Source organism: Myotis daubentonii, chromosome 4 (genome assembly GCF_963259705.1).
Source record: "Myotis daubentonii chromosome 4, mMyoDau2.1, whole genome shotgun sequence".
NCBI classification, from domain to species: domain Eukaryota; kingdom Metazoa; phylum Chordata; class Mammalia; order Chiroptera; family Vespertilionidae; genus Myotis; species Myotis daubentonii.
The window spans coordinates 15343652-15367290 of NC_081843.1; the positions used below are offsets into that span (position 1 = coordinate 15343652).

The following is a 23639-nucleotide window of genomic DNA, read 5'->3' on the forward strand; positions in this document are numbered from 1 at the left end:
AACCTGCTTTTGAAATCTGCCCTTTCCTCTTCCCCTCCTCTGTTTCAGGCTGATGAGGGGATGAGGAGGAGACCCATTCCTGGTCTCAGAGATTCCCTGGTCCAGAGAGAGGAGGAGCCATGGTCAGAGTTTAGGGATCTGCCCTCCCCTCCCAGCGCCCTTAGACCTCCCTCTTCCTGTCTTTCTTCCTTCTCTTTCTGTTTTTGTCTCATCCCCTCTCCCCACTCCACACTGTCAGTTAGCCCTACTTTATTCTCTAGGGCAGGTCACCCTCCCCCACCCCTCCCACCCCCCAGGCCCGCCTCTGCTGCTCTGAAATCAGCTGACCTCCTCTGGTGCAGAAACCTCAGCTAGCTCTGTGCTGGGAGTATGTGGCAGAAGGTGATTGGCTCAGTGGGGGCCCCAAAAGGAGCTGCAGCCAAAGGGATTCTGGAGAAGAGGCTGCTCCTCTGAAACACTTCTCATACCTGATCCTCGCCATCAGGCCACAGCCCCCTGAACCCTGAGCAACCATGGGCTTCCCCAAGGTGAGTGAGAGCAAATGGTGAGGGGACAGTAGGCCCTGGAGTCCCATTTCCCACTGTGTGTGTGCTCCCTTCTCCCACCAGTGCAGCCCCACCCTAGCTGATCTCTACATGCACCGGGCTCTGTTCCATCCTCCTGGGCCATGGGGAGACCCCTGGAAGTAGGGTGTCTTGAGAATGTGACCTGTATGCTCATCGTGATGGCCCTGAGCCTGGTTGGTTGAACGCTATCCTGGCACCAAACTGAAATTCTGGATAATTCTTGACGAAGGCCCCACAGTTTCATTTTGTGCTCAGCCTTTCACTTCATGTAGCAGCTTCTGGTTGTGGGGCCAAAACTCACGTCCGGGAGAGAAATTATGGGGGCAGCTCTGTGAGTATGAGAAGAGGGGTGTGTGTGTGTGTGTGACTGAGAAACAATGAGTCTTATGGGACAAAGTGTTACTTTAACAATTACACCTGATGTATTTGTGGGAAGAGCTGGAGAATGGAGTGTCTATAGGTGAGAAGAAACCCCAATCCCAGTAGACCCTTTATATCTTAATACCCGGAAGGTGGGAGGTGGGAGCTGGGAGGTGGGAGGTGGGAGGTGGGAGGTGGGCAGTGCTTTCCTGGGAACTTAAAAATCCCCTCAGGTGCCTGGGCCAGCAGCCCAGCACTGGCATTGGCCTCAGAGTCTATTCCTCCTTTTTGTGGTGCCTTCCTACCTCCCACACCCTACCACCGCCCCCAGCCCCACCCGCACCCTAACCATGAGGTTGGCTGATGCTCCAGGATGCTTTGGGATGGTGACCAAGGGATCGTGGAATCATCGTTGAGGAATAAAGTGATCCAGGGCTTAGTGACCAGATTGGGGCCATAACGTGGAGACTCATGAGGAAGTCGATGGGGTACTCCCTGCCTCGTTGGTTGAGCCAAGGGTTTAGGGGTGAAAAGGGGCCTGGGGTGCTGTGGGCCTGCAAGGTCAGCAGTCAGGAAGAGCAGCTGTTTGTAGGCACTGCTGTGCCTGTCCCGTCCTCAGAGAGGGATGGCCACTGCCAATTCCTCCCTGAGCCAACTCTCACCAGTACCATAAAGGGTTGGGTATCTGGGAACCAGATTGCCCTGCACACTCCAGAACAATGTTCATACTTGTAGGCTTGTGTGTCATGGTGAGTGTGAGTGTGTGAGCATGTGTACAACAGGTCTGGGAGTTGGTAAGTCATATAAGATCAATCTCACTGTTACCTCCACAGACATCCAAAGATGATATTGAGAAAATGAGGAGTAAAATGGTAAGAAGCTCTTCCCCATGTATAGTAAGGGTGTGGGCGGGTGCCTGGGTTTTACTGCGGGAGGCTAAGAATGTTCTGGCCCTCCTGGGGTCCAGGAGGGAGAAGGATCAGATCTCTTTGTACCAACTCTATCTCTTCTTACAGCTGAAGGCTGTAGACACATTCTGTGATAGACTCAAATTCAAAGAAGAGAACCAGGTGGGTCAGGGTTCCCACTCCTGTGCTCTGCACAATTTGGGTGGGGTGGTTTCACAATGATGATGATGGTGATGATGACAATGATGATAATGAAGGTGCCACCTCAGGTTGGCTCATTCCTTACACTGGACAAAATTCACACCTGTGTGGCGGGTGAGAACACAGGTGGGGGATAGGAAGGCCCAGGGAGCCTGAGAGGTGTCATAGTCACAGGTATACTGATGACAGAGCAGGTCCCCAGGCACATGGCTGGATCCGTTATGGGGAGATGGCGAGCTGAGAACAGGGGATAGGACTGAAAGTGAGGGAGGCCGGGGGAATGTAAAACAAGTCATTTATTCCCAACAGGTCCACATATGCCTAAAAGAGCTGGAGGTGAGTTTTGGCCTCCCCCCTCCCCCAAAGCTTAGTCCCCAGGAGTTTGGCTGGGGCAGGTTATTGGGGTGAGCTTTGGCTCCCTTGGAGGTCACAGTGGGGACCACAGACCACAGCCGGCAGGAGCAGGTCTGCAGCCTCCACACCCTTCTCTCCTCAGATCAGCATCCATGAGGCCTTGTTTGATACCATATTAGCTCACTGTGAGAACAACGACCAGGTGAGTCTGAGGCTCCTGTCACAGCCCTCTGTGCTTCCCCTTCACTCTAATCGCTTTTGATGTTGGCGCTGCCATGTGCATACACAGCCCCTGAGTGGAGTGGGGTGGGGTGTGATGGGGTGGAGAGATAGCTGGCACCAGCTGCTGACCTACCCACACACCCTGGAAGGAGGGTGTCATGAGAATGTGACCTGTATGCTCATCGTGATGGCCCTGAGCCTGGTTGGTTGCATGCTATCCTGGCACCAAACTGAAATTCTGGATAATTCTTGACAAAGGCCCCACAGTTTCATTTTGTGCTCAGCCTTTCACTTCATGTAGTAGCTTCTGGTTGTGGGGCCAAAACTCACATCTGGGAGAGAAATTATGGGGGCAGCTCTGTGAGTATGAGAAGAGGGGTGTGTGTGTGTGTGTGTGTGTGTGTGTGTGTGTGTGTGTGTGTGTGTGACTGAGAAACAATGAGTCTTATGGGACAAAGTGTTACTTTAACAATTACACCTGATGTATTTGTGGGAAGAGCTGGAGAATGGAGTGTCTATAGGTGAGAAGAAACCCCAATCCCAGTAGACCCTTTATATCTTAATACCCGGAAGGTGGGAGGTGGGAGCTGGGAGGTGGGAGGTGGGAGGTGGGCAGTGCTTTCCTGGGAACTTAAAAATCCCCTCAGGTGCCTGGGCCAGCAGCCCAGCACTGGCATTGGCCTCAGTGTCTATTCCTCCTTTTTGTGGTGCCTTCCTACCTCCCACACCCTACCACCGCCCCCAGCCCCACCCGCACCCTAACCATGAGGTTGGCTGATGCTCCAGGATGCTTTGGGATGGTGACCAAGGGATCGTGGAATCATCGTTGAGGAATAAAGTGATCCAGGGCTCAGTGACCAGATTGGGGCCATAACGTGGAGACTCATGAGGAAGTCGATGGGGTACTCCCTGCCTCGTTGGTTGAGCCAAGGGTTTAGGGGTGAAAAGGGGCCTGGGGTGCTGTGGGCCTGCAAGGTCAGCAGTCAGGAAGAGCAGCTGTTTGTAGGCACTGCTGTGCCTGTCCTGTCCTCAGAGAGGGATGGCCACTGCCAATTCCTCCCTGAGCCAACTCTCACCAGTACCATAAAGGGTTGGGTATCTGGGAACCAGATTGCCCTGCACACTCCAGAACAATGTTCATACTTGTAGGCTTGTGTGTCATGGTGAGTGTGAGTGTGTGAGCATGTGTACAACAGGTCTGGGAGTTGGTAAGTCATATAAGATCAATCTCACTGTTACCTCCACAGACATTCCAAGAAAATATTGAGAAAATGAGGAGTGAAATGGTAAGAAGCTCTTCCCCATGTATAGTAAGGGTGTGGGTGGGTGCCTGGGTTTTACTGTGTGAGGCTAAGAATGTTCTGGCCCTCCTGGGGTCCAGGAGAGAGAAGGATCAGACCTCTTTGTTCCAACTCTATCTCTTCTTACAGAAGGCAGCTGTAAACGCATTCTGGGATGGATACAAACCTGAAGAAGAGGACCAGGTGGGTCAGGGTTCCCACTCCTGTGCTCTGCACAATTTGGGTGGGGTGGTTTCACAATGATGATGATGGTGATGATGACAATGATGATGATGATGAAGGTGCTATCTCAGGTTGGCTCATTCCTTACACTGGACAAAATTCACACCTGTGTGGCGGGTGAGTACACAGGTGGGGGATAGGAAGGCCCAGGAGCCTGAGAGGTGTCATAGTCACAGGTATACTGATGACAGAGCAGGTCCCCAGGCACATGGCTGGACCCGTTATGGGGAGATGGCGAGCTGAGAACAGGGGATAGGACTGAAAGTGAGGGAGGCCGGGGGAATGTAAACAGAGTCATTTTTTCCCAACAGGTCAACATATGCCTAAAAGAGCTGGAGGTGAGTTTTGGCCTCCCCCCTCCCCCAAAGCTCAGTCCCCAGGAGTTTGGCTGGGGCAGGTTATTGGGGTGAGCTTTAGCTCCCTTGGAGGTCACAGTGGGGACCACAGACCACAGCCGGCAGGAGCAGGTCTGCAGCCTCCACACCCTCCGCTCCTCGCTTCAATGAGATCAGCATCAATGAGGCCTCGCTTGATACCGTATTTGCTCACTGTGAGAACAACAACCAAGTTAATCTGAGGCTCCTGTCACAGCCCTCTGTGCTTCCCCTTCACCCCTAATCGCTTGTGATGTTGGCGCTGCCATGTGCATACACAGCCCCTGAGTGGGGTGGGGTGGGGTGGGGTGGGGTGGAGGGGTGGCTGGCACCAGCTCCTGACCTCCCCCACCCAGCACACAGTGGCCAAAGCCCTGCCCTCACCTCCATGCGTTAATGAGGAACCCCCTGGGCCTGGTGCTGGCCTCAGAGGCCAGTCAGCCAACAAGCAGGTACGACCATCATGGTTTAGCTACAAAGGGGAATTGGGGCACTGAACCTCTGCAAGAAGTCTTTGTCTGTGGACTGCCAGCAGGAAAGCAGGCAGCTCCCTGTGTGAGCTTCTGTCAGAACCTGGTCGGACCCTACACATGGCCCATCCCCACAGGAATCTACTCCCTTACTTCCGGAGCAGCAGCAGGAACTGCGTAACAGAGTCCGCCCTGGAAAGAAACCAGGCCGGGAGCCGGACCCTGAGCCGGACCCTGAGCCGGACCCTGAGCCAGAAGGAGCAGACAACCAAGGTCCCGGTGATTTTGAGAGGATGTTAATTAAATTTGGGACAGTGAAATCAGGAAGGGCTTAGGATAGAAGACGCACCAGCAGAGAGCCTAAGCGGGGCTGCTTTTGCTCAGTTAATTTAGAGAAAAGGGGGGCTTTGGAGACAGGTTTGGGGGGGAGGGATTGAGTACAGACAAGCTGCTGCTGCCCACTGCTCCTCTGGTTGCAAGTTTCATGGGGACCCATGGTTTAGGCGATGCATGCCTGAGAGGGAAGAAAGGTGTGGGCTTGCTCCTGGTCCTTTGTCTTGAGGGTTTAAAGGCTGGGAGTTTAGAGGAGGTCTTGGGGAAGGCTCTCAATAGAATATTCATCAGCTTTATGCTGCTGTGCCAAAATGAGATGTTTCCTTTAACTTCAGCTGTGGTTGGGAGTGGTTGGCACTAACTGGATTTCTGCTATGTGTCTCCCTGAGTGGAGTGATTTAAGCTATTTACTCCCTGTTTTTGGAGGAGAAGTATGAGCCTCTTAGTCTTTTTTTTTTTTAAATCCTCACCTGAGGATATGTTTATTGATTTTAGAGAAAGAGGAAGGAGGGGGGGCGAGAGAGAGAGAGAGAGAGAGAGAGAGAGAGAGAGAGGGAGGGAGAGAGAGAGAAGGAGGGAAACATCTATGTGAGAGAGAAACATTAATTGGTTGCCTTTTGTATTTGCTTTGAATAGGGATTGTACCTGCAAGCTAGGTATATATGCCTTGACTGGGAATCGAACCCACAACCTGTGTTGTGTATGGGACGATGCTCTAAACCATTTACTCTTGTGTCCCTGCTTAGGGAAGACAGGATTTTGCAATGTGCTAGTATTAGATGGCTGTAAAGGCTTGGTCTTTAACCATCTGTATCAGTTTCCCTATTCTACTTGCCCTGGCTTCCTAACTAGTCTCTCTCACAGGGGCCCAGAGGCCTGGGGAGAGCTTTTGTGAATGGATAATGAGGTTGTTCCAAAAGATGCTAAGGCGACTGCAGAAGATGTGGAAGGACCTGCTGGCCTGGGTGCAGGAGAAGTGGGCCTCCTTTGTCAACGTGTTGAAGTTCATCTTGAGTGAGATTAAGGATTTCTGCTCCCGTGTGGCAAAGTACTTCTCAAGTTTATTCCTGGTCTAAGGAGTCCCATGAGGGCCTGGAGGAGCTCAGTCACACCTCCCAGCCCTTGGATTCCCCCCTTCTCAGAAAGAATCTTCTAGAGTAACATTTGCTTTCCTGCTCACCCTTGACCCATCCTCCACAACCTCCCTCACTTCCACCCTGTCCACAGCCTCTCCACCTAGCTTGCCTGGGTTTCCTTCTCTTGCTACAGCATTTTAATAAACGTTGGTTGGCCTGGGGAGGGGGCAGGAGTGGGTGGAGGAGGTCCATGGGGAAAAGGGGGATCTGTAATACTTTCAACAATAAAGGTAATTTGCTTCAAAAGTTGATTGAACCAAATTGAGTGCCTGTGTGGGTGGGTGGCAGGGTGCTCAGTGCTTACAGGGAGAGGCTGTGCCACAATCAGATGGATCAGCCTGGATCTCGGCTCTGGTGAGAAAGGAGAAGCCACCTGGCCTCTCTAATCTGTAGACAGGGCCCTGGATATAATGAGCACAGGAGGATTTCAGCCTGTGCACGGCTTCTCGCGGGGCCTGGCACATAGTAAGTGCTCCATAGCTGCCCGTTCCTGAACGCAAGGAGCTCAGGCCTGAGGCACTTGGGCCCCTTTTCTTTTCCTGACCACCCTCTTTGGGCCTTTGTCACTGGGGCTGGGCGGGGCCTCTGAAACGCCTTCATCTTCCTTCCAAGATCTGAGGCCCAGGGACGGGGCAGTGGTGGTATAGGGAGCGGGCAGAGTGCACTTCTGTGTGAGCCTGGAAGGAAGGCAGGGTAGGGAGGGGGCAGCCATCTGATCTCTGGGCTGGCCACCTCACCTGGGACTGCAAATGCAGAGACTGGGGAGAGCCTGGAGCAAGGCCTGAGGCCTGAGGGGGCCAGCACTGCTCACCATCTATGAGGCCAAATGCCTCCCACCCCCCAGCCCTGACTTCCTGCTCCAGGCAGATGCATAAAGACCAGCGTTCATTCAGGGGTGACAGGCAGCAAACAGCAGCTGCTGGGATGAGATGAAGGTGGGGCTGACCTGAAGCAGGAAGAAAAGGGAGGAAGTGGGCCTGATGAAGAGCAAACACCAGCAGTGGGTGTGTGTGGGTGGGGAGCCCTGAGACCTGAGGGATGGGGGCATTTCAGTGGGTCAGTATCCTGCACCCTCCTCTGCCAGCTTCACACCCTTTGGATGGTAGGAACATCTTGATTCCTAGGGGGAGCTCCCGGGAAGGGCCAGCTGTCAGTCCTGCAAGAGGAGCAATGGCTGGACCCGGACCCTTCTGGTAGCTTCTCGGTGATACCCAGAATCCTGAGGGACCCTGTCCCGGAAGGGAGGGCACGAGTGGCAAGGATCTTCCTCACCTTTGGCCCTGGCCCCTACCTTCCTAAGGAAGAAGGCAGCCTCTCTGAGAGTTCCTTTAGGCAGAGCCCCACCCGTGCTCACATCCTCTCCTCCCCCTCTGACATGCCTTCACACTGTAAGGCCCATCTCTGGCCTGAATTCCCCGGCTCCAAGGGCTGCCCACTGCAGGGCCTGACCAGCCTTCACTCACCCTTGGCCATGTCCTCATCTCACGACCCAGGCACCACTCTTTTTTTTTTCTTTATGTTTCTATGGATTTTTAAAGACATATGTTTTTATTGATTTCAGAGAGGACGGGAGAGGGAGAAAGAGGTAGAAACATCCACGATGAGAGAGAATTATTGATCAGCTGCCTCCTGTACATCCCCTACTGGGAATAGAGCCCACAACCCAGGCATGTGCCCTGACCAGGAATCGAACCGTGACCTCCTGGTTCATAGGTCGATGCTCAACCACTGAGCCATGCCAGCTGGGCTCTTTTAGACATTTATGGATTCTTTAGAGAGAGAGGAAGGGAGAGATAGAAACATCAATGAGAAGGAAACAAAGGGAGAGATAGAAGCATCAATGAGAAGAAAACTTTGATCAGCTGCCTCCTGCACGCCCCCTACTGGGGATGGAGCCTGCAACCTGGGCATGTGCCTTAACTGGGAATTGAAGAGGTTGGTTCATGAGTCAACTTCTGAGCCACACCAGCTGGGCATGAGTCATCATTCTTGTTCTTTCAAACACTGTCCCTGAATTTCCCAAGTGACCCTGTATCAAACCTCCACTGACCTCTGCTCATGCCCTCCCACTTAATTCTTCTAACAGAAAAAACTGTCCCCCGGTGCCGGGGTCCAACCCCAGCGGGTCCAGGGGTCCCCAAAGGTGTGGACGGAGACGGCGAAGAAGGAATGTCACAGAGGCAGCGTTCAGTTGATCAGCAGCCTAGCCAGGATCTCCAGCCAAGTTCTGGTCTCGATCTCCAGAGAGGTTCTGGTTAGGATCTCCAGAGAGGTTCTGTCCAGGTTCTCCAGTCAGGTTCAGTCACCAGGTTCTAGTCAGGCTCTCCTGCCAATCTCTGCAGTCAGGTTCAGTCCAGGATCTTTTGCCATGCTCTCTCGCCAGGCTCCGCCTCCAGGCTCCGAGGCCAGTCCCTGTCCAGGATCCTCCGGCATGCTCTCGCCAGCAAAGTTCTTCTGTCTCTAGAGAACGTTCTGTGTAGGTTCTGTGCTTAGGCTCTGTCTCTCTTGGTCCTGTCTTCCAAGCCCTGTGTCTTGCTGTCTTGTTACATCTGTATTTATACCAGTTCATTTTAATCCTGTCAATCTCTATTACAAAGGTTAGGGAGTTTCTTATCTCCATTCTGGGGAGTAAAGATTATGTAGCTTAAGCATGATTGTGTGTAGTTAAAGTGATTAATTACCCGCCTGGCACTTAGTTGAGGGGTTTTATTCCCTCCCTAACTTCAGGGGAAAATCCCTACTTGGGGATTCACCCTTTCTCGGAGAGGTGACCTTGGTTAAAACACAGCGCCAAGAAGGTGAGCAAACATATTAAGAACCGTATGCCATATATGTCAGGTCCCTTGAAACAGCAAGGATGGACCGGCTCCTGGCACCCCGGCGCTAAAGCCACCAGGAGCTTTGTGGCCCACCAATCCCTGAGGTCACCTCTTGGCTCACCTCCCAGTCTTGCCTCTTTTAAGCTATTTCAGTCCAGAAGCCAAGCTCTAAATGCTTTCATTGTTAAAAATGAAATAACCCCCAGGAGAAACCAAGATGGCGGCATAGGTAAACACCAGAAATTGCTGCCTCCCACAAAAACTTCAAAAAAAAAACTAAGAGACAAAACGGACATCATTCAGAACTACAGGAAGGCTGGCTGAGTGGAAACTCTACAACTAGAAGGAAAGAGAAAAGCACACTGAGACTCAGAGGAGCTGCAGAAGTAAAGTGCAGAGGTACGGAGGCGCACATGGAAAGGGGCTGGCAATTGAGGACGTGGCTGTCTTTTTGAATCGGGAGGGAGTCACAAGCACCCAACTGCTCTGAACTCCAGTTCCGGGAAGTCTCTGGGAACCCAGACTCATACGGAGAGAAACTGGACTGTCTGGCAGCAGGCAGAACTCAGAACTCTAGGGTGGCTTTCTCTCAGAGGTGCTTGCAGCGATTACTGGGACACTGAGATGCAGGGACTCTTAGGGCAGGACTGAGGATCAGCCATAGCTGTTTGCTCTGCCCTGTTGATTCCCTGAGACCCCGCCCCACCCAAGCTGTGGCAGAGGCTTTTGCATATGAATGGCCTGGCCCTTTGCAATCTGAAAATTACCTAACAAACTGCAGCTGGGCCAGACAGACCCAGAACTTCCAAAAGAAGGCCCAAGGCCCCACAGCAGCTTGCATTGCTTCACAGCTGGGCCTCATCTGGACACCTCCAAACCCCAAACAAGGAAGGGGAATCAGCAGATCTCTTTGTAGCTCCTGCTGGGTAGCCTCAGGCAGAGGCTAAATTAGCACCTCCATAGAGATCCAAGAGCCAGTGTACCCAGTGGTCAGAGTGGGACCATCCAGATTATAACTCCTCAGATCCATAAGGGACACACTCAGGGGGCAGACTCAGTGACCACCAAAGCCCCACTGAAGCAAGTCTTGCCCCATAAGGGTGTCTTCAGCACAGAAGTTCTCCCACTGTAGACTCAGCTGATTTTCACAGCCAATTGGCCTGGAGGTCAATTCCTCCCAGTGATACCTACAACAATCAAGGCTTAACTACAACAAGACTGTGCACAAAGCCCACAAGGGGGTGTACCAAGAGTGTCCACCTCAGGTAATTGGGGAGGCTGAGCCACTGGGCCCTATAGGACACCTAGCACAGAAAGCCACTCTACCAACACAGGGAAGCATAAAAAATGAGGAGACAAAGAAACAGGTCACAAATGACAGAAATGGAGGAAAGCAAACTACTGGATATAGAGTTCAAAACCACAGTTATAAGGTTTTTCAAGAATTTTCTAGAAACCACTGATAAATTTAGTGAGACCCTGGAGGATATAAAAAAAAGACCAACTAGAAATTATGCATACACTGACTGAAATAAAGAATATTATACAGAGATCCAACAGCAGACAAGAGGATCCCATGAATCAAGTCAAAGATTTGAAATACGAAGAAGCAAAAAATACCCAACCAGAAAAGCAAAAAGAAAAAACAATTCAAAAATATGAAGATAGTGTAAGGAGCCTCTGGGCAACTTCAAGCGTACCAACATCCAAATTATAGGGGTGCCAGAAGATGAGAGAGAGCAAGATATTGAAAACCTATTTAAATAAATAATGACAGAAAACTTCCCCTTCCTGGTGAAAGAAATAGGCTTACAATTGCAGGAAGCGCAGAGAACCACAAAGAAAAGGAATCCAAAGAGGACCACACCAAGACACATCATAATTAAAATTCCAAGGGCAAAAGACAAAGAGAGAATCCTAAAAGCAGCAAGAGAAAAACAGTCAGTTACCTACAAGGGCGTACCCATACGGCTGTCAGCTGATTTCTCAACAGAAACTTTGCAGGTCAGAAGGGAGTGGCAAGAAATATTCAAAGTGATGAATGCCAAGAACCTACAACCAAGATTACTTTATCCAGCAAAGCTACCATTCAGAATTGAAGGTCAGATAAAGAGCTTCACAGATAAGAAAAAGCTAAAGGAGTTCATCACCACCAAACCAGCATTATATGAAATGCTGAAAGGTATTCTTTAAGAAGAGGAAGAAGAAAAAGGTAAAGATAAAAATTATGAACAGCAAATACACATCTATCAACAAGTGAATCTAAAAATCAAGTGAATAAAAAATCTGATGAACAGAGTAAACTGGTGAATATCATAGAACCAGGGGCATGGAAAGGGAGTGGACTGACAATTCTTGGAGGGAAAGGGGTGTGGGGGTGCAGGAAGAGACTGGACAAAAATCGTACATCTATGGATGAGGACAGTGGGAGGGGTAAGGGCAGGGGTGGGGTGGGAACTGGGTGGAGGAGAGCTATGGGGGGAAAAAAGAGGAACAACTGTAGTAATCTGAACAATAAAGATTTAATTTTTTTTAAAAAATGAAATAACTCCCCGCCTAAAAATCTCCAGTGTTCTCAATGTGATTGAAGCCCAACCCTGGCCTGGAAGGCTCTGCCTGCATCATAGGTCCCTGCAGATCCCCCTCCTGGACAGCATTCTTTAGCTGCCTGGCAAGCTTCTCCCATCTCGGGGCCTTTGCCCATGCTGTTCCCTCTGTGCGGGAGGCCCTTTCCACTCTCCTGAGGCCGCCTCCCTCCCTCTACTGGAGTCTTTGTTCCCATCAATAGCCCACACAGTCCCTGGCACACAGTAGGTGCTCAATAAATAATAAACTTTCAATGCCGTGGGTTCTCCCAGCTCCTCTCAGTCTCCTGGTTGACCAATCCTTCCTCTTTGAAATTTCTCCCCTTGGGGTTTTCCATAAATTGAATGTGTTCTGTGACATCTGGTGGCTGTCTATACCCCAATCTTCCTCCCAACCCCCAAAATGCTGACCTTTGCTAGACTCAGAGCTTTCCCACCCACCTCCCTTAGTCCTGTGTGCCCTGGTGAATAAGTTCTCTAACTTTCTACAAAAACTTGTTAAAGAGCAGTTATGTGTCAAGTGGGGTGGGGGGGCCACAGAAACTCAGACACAGAATTTTTGTAGGTGAAAAGCCACAGACAACAACAGGAAGTTCTGATGTGCTCTGGAGCTGGGGTGGGCTGTCTCCCTCTCTGTATTTCTTTTTCATAATTTGTGTATTTTAATGTTTTTTTAAAATTGATTTCAGAGAGAGAAAGAGAGAGGGAGAGAGAGATAGAAACATCAGTTGGCTGCCTCCTTTAGCCCCCTAAAGAGGATTAAGCCTGCAACCCAGGGAATTGAACTGGTGACCTCCTGGTGCATGGACCAACACTCAACCATTGACCTACACCAACCATTGGCCAGACTCTCCTGTAATTTTATTAGAACTCACATGATTTAGCCCGGCCGGCATAGCTCAGTAGTTTAGCATCAACCTATGAACCAGGAGGTCACTGTTTGATTCCTGGTCAGGGCACAGGACCGAGTTGTGGGCTCGATCCCCAGTAGGGGACGTGAAGGAGGCAGCCAATCAGTGATTCTCTCTCATCATTGATGTTTCTATCTCTCTCTCCCTCACCCTTCCTCTCTGAAATCAATAAAAGTACAAATTTTTTTAAAAGGTAAGACATTTCCAAATAAAATATTTCAAAATTATATTAATTGACGACTGCTCTTATATGACTATAGAACTCTATCCTGGAAGGCATGCAATGTAATATCAAAACTGAGACGAGAGAGAGAGAGAGAGAGAGAGAGAGAGAGAAAAGGAAAAACAAAGTGAGAAGAGCAAATTGGTTCCAATTTGAGCAACAAAGGGTTTGATGGGCAGTGGCCGCCTCGCTGTGAAGAGAAGGGTCACCAGACTCAGTCTGGTCTCATCAAGGAAATCCCCTGAGCTGTGCTTGCCATGGGCGCGAGGCCGGAGGGAGATTTGCATTTGACATCCCGAGTCTCACCCAGAGCTTTCACTTTGAAGAGAAGGAATGCGATGCCCACGAAAGCCATCTTCTTTGCCGCGTTAGTTTAGTCTCAAGTCAGCATCTAAGGCAAATATAAAGGCATTTTAATATTGTGGATGATTCTTTTGAAATTATTTCTTGTTTCTTTCAATCCCTGTTATCAACACAGAGCCGACTTCATTTTGCTTTCCTCTCTGGCATTATCATCTAGTTAGTGATTTTGATTCCTTTTTTCATCCTCAGTTCTTTCTGCACTATGCCTTTAATTTTTTTCTTTAGACCAGCGATTTTCCATCTTCTTTATCCGACGGCACACATAAATTGCTAAAATCCTGTGGCACACCAAAAATATATTTTTTGTCCATCTGACCAAAAAATAGGTATAATTTGGATTCATTCACATTGGATAGCTATTGTGTTGGATGCTGTCACTTTTTTATTTGACCATCTAAAGGAAAAGAGGTCAGTGCCCATGACTAAGTGGTCAGGTATTGCACGTTGTAAAACTTCTTCCAGCACACAAGTGTGCCTCGTGCAGCACACCCGTTGAAAATCGCTGGCCTAGACACTTCTGGTCACAAGTAGACATTTATCCAATTGTCTCTCTTTTGACCAAATATTTTTCTCTTGTGTTTTTTTGTTTTATTCCTGATTAAGAGAAAACTACCAGTAGTGTAACAGATATTAAGTTCTAGTAGCTAGTTTATGTATGATGAACTTTAACACTCATTAAGTACAAGTGTCAGCTTTACTAAAAAACAACACAACCAACACACACAAAGAAAACTGCCCAGCCCTAGCCGGTTTTTCTCAGTGGATAGAGCATTGGCCTGCGGACTGAAGAGTCCCAGGTTTGATTCCAGTCAAGGGCAAATGCCTGGGCCATAAGCTGGGGGCCCGTCTTAATTTTTTTTAGCACGTATTCGAAGGCAGCAGATTTACAGAAACTACTTCCTGTGTCTGCAGCCAGACAGCACAATTCCCTCCTAGTTAACAGAAACACAGGACAACACAAGGTAGCTTTCTCTTTAACACTTTCATACTCACATTTACACACCAGTCAGTCCGAGTTTTGACTTTTACCCACAGAAAGTCCCTGAGGCAAATATTTTGCCTAAGTAGTGTTCAGCTACTTTTTCTGCCCCTAACGGCATGCCTGAACTTGGACTGCACTTCAGCAGACATTCACTCAGTTAAACAGTCCACCTGAGTCCTGACTAATTTGCCTGGCGAGGTTCTATGACTTCCGGGGAGGTGACCAAGCTCCCCCTTCCACGCTCTTGGAGTGGGCCTAACTGGGTGGGCCCCTACCTTACCGTTTCTGTCGACAGGTCCAGAGGTGTCCGTCCGCTCTCTCCAGATGCCGGCCGGGTCCTAGGCTGAGGCCCGGGAGCTCCCGGAGTTCCCCAGTTCAATTCTGCTAAGATCAGCAGGGAGTGCCTCCCAGAGGCCTATCCCGTGTCCCCAGACCCCAAACCCGGTCTACTCACCAGAGGCTAAAAGGCCAGCACGGTTAGTCCTTCTTGGTCCGGGAACCAGTGATGTTATAGAAGACTGGAGAAAAACCAAGCAACACTTAGAGAAATGGAGTTACGCAGTTTTATTATGCCGGCGGGCTCAGAGGAATATGTCTCTCAAATTCTGAGCACCAACGTGGAAGTAGCTTTTCCAGTTTTATAGTTTCTAGGTCTCTCTGTCTCCCAAATTTGGAATGACACTTCCGAACCTTTCGTAGGCTTAAAAAAAAAAATAAAAGAAGCCCTGTGTGCTGGGTGGGGGTGGGGGGCAGTGCACCTAGTAAATCTCTTGTAGGGAGCTTTTGGCCTTGAGCACAGCACAACTCAGATAACTAACAAATAGCTGGTGTGGGAGTAGCTAGAAGCGGCAACAGAGCGGTTTGGAAGGTCAGATAGTTGAACTTATTTTCCCTATTATTCAAGCAGGCAAGCATTTACAGAAGCCAAAATAGCTGGGTTAAATTCCAAACAGCAGGGTGTTTTTCTTTTGTTTTGTTTTGTTTTTACAGAATAGAGATTACAGTAGCAAGATGGAGTGCCTATGCATCAATGGGGCTCATATGAGTGGCCTCTCAGGGGCCAGGTTCTGTTTGAGGATCTTAGGGGTTGAATTGTGTCCCTCCACAAATTTGTATGCTGAAGCCCTAACCCCCAGTACTTCAGAATATCACCTTACCAGGAGACAGGGTCTTTATGAAGGGAATCAGGTTAAATGAGGTCACTAGGGTAGGCCCTAGTCCAATAGAACCAGTGTCCTCATAAAAGTGGGAAGTTAGCAGACAGGCATGGATACAGGGAGAATGCCCTGTGAACATGAAGACGGCATCTACAAACCTAGGAGCCTTCCCTTGCACCTCAAGAAGGAACCAACTCTGCCAACAGCTTGATTTAGACGTCTAGCCTCCAGAACTGTGAGGAAATCAGTTTGTGTTGTGTAGCCACCCAGTCTGTGGTGCATTGTTCTGGCAGCCCTGGGTCCCTAATACAGAGGGCAGACAATGGCTGTGCTGAGCTGTGTGGGGCTTTGGCCCAGAGTTGGGTCTTAGGGAAGAGCTGAGAGGTGAGCAAGGCTATGTGTGACAAAGCCACCTCAGGGGTCTTGCAGGTCTTGCCCTCTCCTGAGCCTGTTGTTGCTATAGTGTTATGGAATATGGAATTTATGGTTTTGGTGCAGAAGAGACAGTTGGACACTCTGAGGTTTCAGGAAAAGCCTTTATTCAAAGCAGCACTGCTGGTTCAGGGGACTCTAAGATCCAGATCCTGAACAACTTAGACAATGAGATTTTCTCTTTATACATTTCTGAGTTTCTTTGTTCCTTAACTACTACGCTTCTGTAGTGGACCCCAACTTCCCCCGACCTTCGAGAATCAGAATGGTTAACTTAGATTGTATCTAATGTCTATCATGGATGGTGCCAATGACCTCCTTCTAATTAAGCTGTTACATCCTTCGTTTATGACCCTTGTAGATTGGGAGTATTTACATAAATAGCTCCTGCAGGACCAGATAACTAAGAGAGGGGAAGTGATTTCCTGAATGAGCATTAGGGACAGTGATAAACTAGGTACAGAGTCCAGCTGCTAGTCTCCTACATTCTTTCACAAATGGAGTTAATTATCGGACAGCAAGAGTGTGCAGTAGAACCCTAACCGGTTTGGCTCAGTGGATAGAGCGTCGGCCTGCGAATTGAAGGGTCCCAGGTTCGATTCCCATCAAGGGCATGTACCTTGGTTGCAGACACATCCCCAGTGGGTGGTGTGCAGGAGGCAGCTGATCGATGTTTCTCTCTCATCTATGTTTCTGACTCTCTATCCCTCTCCCTTCCTCTGCAAAAAAATCAATAAAATATATTTTTTTAAAAAGAAAAGAAAAGAAATCAGGAATTCTAATTCCACAACGTGGTGTTTTTTTTTTAAAAAAAGAGTGTGCAGTAGAAAGCAGGTTACTGGATCAAAATCAGATTGCTAGACACAAAAATGTCTTATGCTCCCCATCAATAAAACCTCTGGACTCTGAAGCTGGTGTGCACTCTGTTCAAGGGACCTGGTGGACATTCGAGACATTTCCCTGCACCTTGACTCCCCAGCCTGAAGCTCTTCATTGTGGAAGCTCTGAGAAATGCTCCCACCTGCTTTTGAAATCTGCCCTTTCCTCTGCCCCGTCTCTGTCTCAGGCTCATGAGGGGATGAGGAAGAAAGCCATTCCTGGTCTCAGAGATTCCCTGGTTCAGAGAGTAAAGGAACCATGGTCAGAGCTTAGGGATGTGCCCTCCCCTTCCAGAGCCCTTAGAACAGCGGTTCTGAACCTGTGGGTCGCGACCCCTTTGGGGGTCGAAGGATCCTTTCACAAGGGTCGCCTAAGACCATCGAAAAACACATATATAATTACATATGGTTTTTGTGATTAATCACTATGTTCTAATTATGTTCAATTTGTAACAATGAAATTGGGGGTCACCACAACATTAGGAACTGTATTAAAGGGTCGCGACATTAGAAAGGTTGAGAACCACTGCCTTAGACCTCCCCCTTCCTGTCTTTCCTCCTTCTCTTTCTGTTTTTGTCTCATCCCCTCCCCCCAACCCCACACCATCGGTTAGCCATATTTTACTCTCTAGGGCAGGTCACCTTCCCCACCCTCCCACCCCCCCAAGCCTTTTTCTACTGCTCTGAAATCAGCTGACTTTCTGGTGCAGAAACCTCAGCTAGCTCTGTGCTGGGAGGATGTGGGAGAGAAGGTGATTGGCTCAGTGGGGGCCCCAAAAGGAGCTGCAGCCAAAGGGATTCTGGAGAAGAAGCTGCTCCTCTGAAACACTTCTCATACCAGATCCTCGCCATCAGGCCACAGCCCTCTGAACCCTGAGCAACCATGTGTTACTCCAAGGTGAGTGAGAGCAAATGGTGAGGGGACAGTAGGCCCTGGAGTCCCATTTCCCACTGTGTGTTTGTTCCCCTCTCCCACCAGTGCAGCCCCACCCTAGCTGATCTCTACATGCACCGGGCTCTGTTCCATCCTCCTGGGCCATGGGGAGACCCCTGGAAGTAGGGTGTCTTGAGAATGTGACCTGTATGCTCATCGTGATGGCCCTCTGCCTGGTTGGTTGAACGCTATCCTGGCACCAAACTGAAATTCTGGATAATTCTTGACAAAGGCCCCACAGTTTCATTTTGTGCTCAGCCTTTCACTTCATGTAGCAGCTTCTGGTTGTGGGGCCAAAACTCATGTCCGGGAGAGAAATTATGGGGGCAGCTCTGTGTGTATGAGAAGAGGGGTGTGTGTGTGTGTGTGTGTGTGTGTGTGTGTGTGTGTGTGTGTGTGACTGAGAAACAATGAGTCTTATGGGACAAAGTGTTACTTTAACAATTAGACCTGACGTATTTGTGGGAAGAGCTGGAGAATGGAGGGTCTATAGGTGAGAAGAAACACGAATCCCAGTAGATCCTTTATATCTTAATACCCTGGAGGTGGGAGGTGGGAGGTGGGAGGTGGGAGATGGGATGTGGGGGGTGGGAGGTGGGAGGTGGGAGGTGGGAGGTGGGAGGTGGGCAGTGCTTTCCTGGGAACTTAAAAATCCCCTCAGGTGCCTGGGCCAGCAGCCCAGCACTGGCATTGGCCTCAGAGTCTATTCCTCCTTTTTGTGGTGCCTTCCAACCTCCCACACCCTAACACCGCCCCCAGCCCCACCCGCACCCTAACCATGAGGTTGGCTGATGCTCCAGGATGCTTTGGGATGGTGACCAAGGGATCGTGGAATCATCGTTGAGGAATAAAGTGATCCAGAGCTCAGTGACCAGATTGGGGCCATAAGGTGGACTCTTGAGGAAGTCGATGGGGTACTCCCTGCCTCGTTGGTTGAGCCAAGGGTTTAGGGGTAAAAAGGGACCTGGGGTGCTGTGGGCCTGCAAGGTCAGCAGTCAGGAAGAGCAGCTGGATGTAGGCACCGCTGTGCCTGTCCCGTCCTCAGAGAGGGATGGTCACTGCCAATTCCTCCCTCAGCCAACTCTCACCGATACCATAGAGGGTTGGGTATCTGGGAACCAGATTGCCCTGCACACTCCAGGACAATGTTCATACTTGTACGGTTGTGTGTCATGGTGAGTGTGAGTGTGTGAGCATGTGTACAACAGGTCTGGGAGTTGATAAGTCATATAAGATCAATGTCACAGTTCCCTCCACAGACATTCCAAGAAAATATTGAGAAAATGAGGAGTGAAATGGTAAGAAGCTCTTCCCCATGTATAGATAGGGTGTGGGTGGGGGCCTGGGTTTTACTGTGGGAGGCTAAGAATGTTCTGGCCCTCCTGGGGTCCAGGAGAGAGAAGGATCAGATCTCTTTGTCCCAACTCTATCTCTTTTTGCAGCACAAGGATGTAGACACATTCTGTGATTTAGTCAAATCCGAAGAAGAGGACAAGGTGGGTCAGGGTTCCCACTCCTGTGCTTGCACAATTCTGTGGGGTTCACAATGATGATGACGATGATGATAATGAAGGTGCCAGCTCAGGTTGGCTCATTCCTTACACTGGACAAAATTCACACCTGTGTGGCGGGTGAGTACACAGGTGGGGGATAGGAAGGACCAGGAAGCCTGAGAGGCGTCCAAGTCATAGGTATACTGATGACAGAGCAGGTCCCCAGGCACATGGCTGGACCCATTATGGGGAGATGGCCAGCTGAGAACAGGGGATAAGACTGAAAGTGAGGGAGGCCGGGGGAATTTAAACAAAGTCATTTTTTCCCAACAGGTCAACATAGGCCTGGAAGAGCTGGAGGTGAGTTTTGGCCTCCCCTCTCCCCCAAAGCTTAGTCCCCAGGAGTTTGGCTGGGGCAGGTTATTGGGGTGAGCTTTAGCTCCCTTGGAGGTCACAGTGGGGACCACAGACCACAGCCGGCAGAAACAGGTCTGCAGCCTCCCACCCTCCTCTCCTCAGAACAACTTCAATGAGGCCGCGCTTGATGCCATATCTGCTCACTGTGAGAACAACGACCAGGTGAGTCTGAGGCTCCTGTCACAGCCCTCTGTGCTTCCCCTTCACCCCTAATCGCTTGTGATGTTGGCGCTGCCATGTGCATACACAGCCCCTGAGTGGGGTGGGGTGGGGTGGGGGTGGAGGGGTGGCTGGCACCAGCTCCTGACCTCCACCCCAGCACACAGTGGCCAAAGTCCTGCCCTCAACTTCATGCGTTAATGAGGAACCCCCTGGGCCTGGTGCTGGCCTCAGAGGCCAGTCAGCCAACAAGCAGGTACGACCATCATGGTTTACCTGCAAAGTGGAGTTGGGGCGCTGAACCTCTGCGAGAAGTCTTTGTCTGTGGACTGCCAGCAGGAAAGCAGGCAGCTCCCTGTGTGAGCTTCTGTCAGGACCTGGTCTAACCCTACACATGCCCCATCCCCACAGGAATCTACTCCCTTACTTTCGGAGCAGCAGCAGGAACTGCGTAACAGAGTCCGTAGCAGAGTCCGCCCTGGACAGAAACCAGGCCCGGAGCCGGACCCTGAGCCAGAAGGATCGCCCAACCAAAATCCAGGTGATTTTGAGAGGATGTTAATTAAATTTGGGACAGTGAAACCAGGAAGGGCTTAGGATAGAAGAAGCACCAGCAGAGAGCCTAAGCGGGGCTGCTTTTGCTCACTGTTAACTTAGAGAAAAGGGGGACCTTGGAGACAGGTTTGGGGGGGGGTCAGTCCAGATGAGCTGCTGCTGCCCACTGCTCCTCTGGTTGCAAGTCTCCTGGGGACCCAGGGTTTAGGCGATGCATGCCTGAAAGGGAAGAAAGGTGTGGGCTTGCTCCTGGTCCTTTGTCTTGAGGGTTTAAAGGCTGGGAGTTTAGAGGTCTTGGGGAAGGATCTCAATAGAATATTCATCAGCTTTATGCTGCTGTGCCAAAATGAGATGTTTCCTTTAACTTATCTGTGCTTGGGAGTGGTTGGCACTAATTAGATTTCTGCTATCTATCTCTTTGAGTGGGGTGATTTAAGCTCTTTACTCCCTGTTTTGGGAGGAGAAGTGTAAGCCTCTTAGTCTTTTTGTTTTTAAATCCTCACCTGAGGATATGTTTATTGATTTTAGAGAGAGAGGAAGGGGGAGAGAGATAGAGAGAGAGACAGAGAGAATGAGAGAATGAGAGAAACATCTATGTGAGAGAGAAACATTAATTGGTTGCCTCTTGTATTTGCTTTGAACAGGGATTGAACATTCAAGCTAGGTATGTGTCCTGACTGGGAATCGAACCCACAATCTGTGTTGGTGTACGGGATGATGCTCTAAACCAGTGATGGTGAACCTTTTGAGCTCGGCGTGTCAGCAATTTGAAAAACCCTAACTTAACTTTGGTGCCGTGTCACATATAGAAATTTTTTGATATTTGCAACCATAGTAAAACAAAGACTTATATTTTTGATATTTATTTTATATATTTAAATGCCATTTAACAAAGAAAAATCAACCAAAAAAATGAGTTCGAGTGTCACCTCTGACATGCGTGTCATAGGTTCGCCATCACTACTCTAAACCATTTACTCTTGTGTCCCTGCTTAGGGAAGACAGGATTTTGCAATGTGCTAGTATTAGATGGCTGTAAAGACTTGGTTGTTTAACCATCTGTCTCAGTTTCCCTATTCCACTTGCCCTGGCTTCCTAACTAGTCTCTCTCACAGGGTCCAAGAAGCCTGGGGAGAGCTTTTGTGAATGGGTACTGAGGGGGTTCCGAGAGATGCTAAGGCGACTGCAGAAGACCTGGCAGGCCGTGCTGGCCTGGGTGCAGGAGAAGTGGGCCTCCTTTGTCAACGTGGTGAAGTCCATCTGGAGTGCGATTAAGGATTTCTGCTCCCGTGTGGCAAAGTACTTCTCAAGTTTATTCCTGGTCTAAGGAGTCCCATGAGGGCCTGGAGGAGCTCAGTCACACCTCTCAGCCCTTGGATTCCCCCCTTCTCAGAAAGAATCTTCTGGAGTAACATTTGCTTTCCTGCTCACACATGACCCACCCTCAACAACCTCCCTCACTTCCACCCTGTTCACAGCCTCTCCACCTAGCTTGCGTGGGCTTCCTTCTCTTGCTACAGCATTTTAATAAACGTTGGTTTGCCTGGGGAGGGGGCAGGAGTGGGTGGAGGAGGTCAATGGGGAGAAAGGGGGATCTGTAATGCTTTCAACAATAAAGGTAATTTGCTTCAAAAGTTGATTGAACCAAGTTGAGTGCCTGTGTGGGTGGGTGGCAGGGTGCTCAGTGCTTACAGGGAGAGGCTGTGCAACAATCAGATGGATCTAGGCCTGGATCTCGGCTCTGGTGAGAAAGGAGAAGCCACCTGGCCTCTCTAATCTGTAGACAGGGCCCTGGTCACACTGGCCACGGATTATAATGAGCACAGGAGGATTTCAGCCTGTGCACGGCTTCTCGCGGGGCCTGGCACATAGTAAGTGCTCCATAGCTGCCCGTTCCTGAACGCAAGGAGCTCAGGCCTGAGGCACTCGGGCCCCTTTTCTTTTCCTGACCACCCTCTTTGGGCCTTTGTCACTGGGGCTAGGCGGGGCCTCTGAAAAGCCTTCATCTTCCTTCCAAGATCTGAGGCCCAGGGACGGGGCAGTGGTGGTGTAGGGAGCGGGCAGAGTGCACTTCTGTGTGAGCCTGGAAGGAAGGCAGGGTAGGGAGGGGGCAGCCATCTGATCTCTGGGCTGGCCACCTCACCTGGGACTGCAAATGCAGAGACTGGGGAGAGCCTGGAGCAAGGCCTGAGGCCTGAGGGGGCCAGCACTGCTCACCATCTATGAGGCCAAATGCCTCCCACCCCCCAGCCCTGACTTCCTGCTCCAGGCAGATGCATAAAGACCAGCGTTCATTCAGGGGTGACAGGCAGCAAACAGCAGCTGCTGCAATGAAATGAAGGTGGGGCTGACCTGAAGCAGGAAGAAAAGGGAGGAAGTGGGCCTGATGAAGAGCAAACACCAGCAGTGGGTGTGTGTGGGTGGGGAACCAGGAGACCTGAGGGATGGGGGCATTTCAGTGGGTCAGTATCCTGCACCCTCCTCTGCCAGCTTCACACCCTTTGGCTGGTAGGAACATCTTGATTCCTAGGGGGAGCTCCCGGGAAGGGCCAGCTGTCAGTCCTGCAAGAGGAGCAATGGCTGGACCCGGACCCTTCTGGTAGCTTCTCGGTGATCCCGATAATCCGGAGGGACCCGGCCCCAGCAGGGAGGGCACGAGTGGCAAGGATCATCCTCACCTTTGGCCCTGGCCCCTACCTTCCTAAGGAAGAAGGCAGCCTCTCTGAGAGTTCCTTTTGGCAGAGCCCCACCCATGCTCACATCCTCTCCTCCTTCACTTCCAGGGGACCCTCTGACATGCCTTCACACTGTAAGGCCCATCTCTGGCCTGAATTCCCCGGCTCCACGGGCTTCCCACTGCAGGGCCTGACCAGCCTTCACTCACCCTTGGCCATGTCCTCATCTCACGACCCAGGCACCATTCTTTTTCTTTCTTTCTTTATGTTTCTATGGCTTTTTTTAAAAAAATATATTTTATTGATTTTTTACAGAGAGGAAGGGAGAGAGATAGAGAGCCAGAAACATCGATGAGAGAGAAACATTGATCAGCCGCCTCCTGCACATCTCCTACTGGAGATGTGCCCGCAACCCAGGTACATGCCCTTGACCGGAATCGAACCTAGGACCTTTCAGTCCGCAGGCCGACGCTCTATCCACTGAGCCAAATCAGTTTCGGTTCTATGGCTTTTTAAAAAAATATATGTTTTTATTGATTTCAGAGAGGAAGGGAGAGGGAGAAAGAGGTAGAAACATCCATGATGAGAGAGAATTATTGATCAGCTGCC

The 23639-nt window shown here is 50.2% G+C and overlaps 1 protein-coding gene across 4 annotated transcripts; it reads left to right on the plus strand.

Annotated features, from left to right (window-relative positions):
- Positions 1-287: 287 nt before the first annotated feature.
- IL32 (interleukin 32) lies at positions 288-22202 on the plus strand. Of its 4 annotated transcripts, none has more exons than XM_059692863.1 (11): positions 288-527; positions 1760-1798; positions 1943-1996; positions 4446-4472; positions 4642-4701; positions 18991-19029; positions 19174-19227; positions 19558-19584; positions 19744-19803; positions 20212-20341; positions 21471-22202. In XM_059692863.1, the coding sequence occupies exons 1-11, from the start codon at positions 513-515 to the stop codon at positions 21680-21682; spliced, it is 717 nt and encodes a 238-aa protein (XP_059548846.1). In that variant the 5' UTR covers positions 288-512; the 3' UTR covers positions 21683-22202. The 4 variants fall into 4 exon arrangements, with proteins under 4 accessions (XP_059548846.1, XP_059548845.1, XP_059548847.1 ...); XM_059692862.1 differs by lacking the exon at positions 4446-4472 and adding an exon at positions 2345-2371 and having other exon boundaries at positions 21471-22201; XM_059692864.1 differs by lacking the exon at positions 4446-4472 and having other exon boundaries at positions 21471-22199.
- The last annotated feature ends 1437 nt before the right edge of the window (positions 22203-23639 follow it).

Bases quoted from the DNA above. Each gene is read 5' to 3' on its own strand.
- IL32 (XM_059692863.1), top strand. The intron at 19,030-19,173 runs GTAAGAAGCTCT...CTCTTTTTGCAG, and splicing joins AGAAAATGAGGAGTGAAATG to CACAAGGATGTAGACACATT. The intron at 19,228-19,557 runs GTGGGTCAGGGT...TTTTCCCAACAG, and splicing joins AATCCGAAGAAGAGGACAAG to GTCAACATAGGCCTGGAAGA.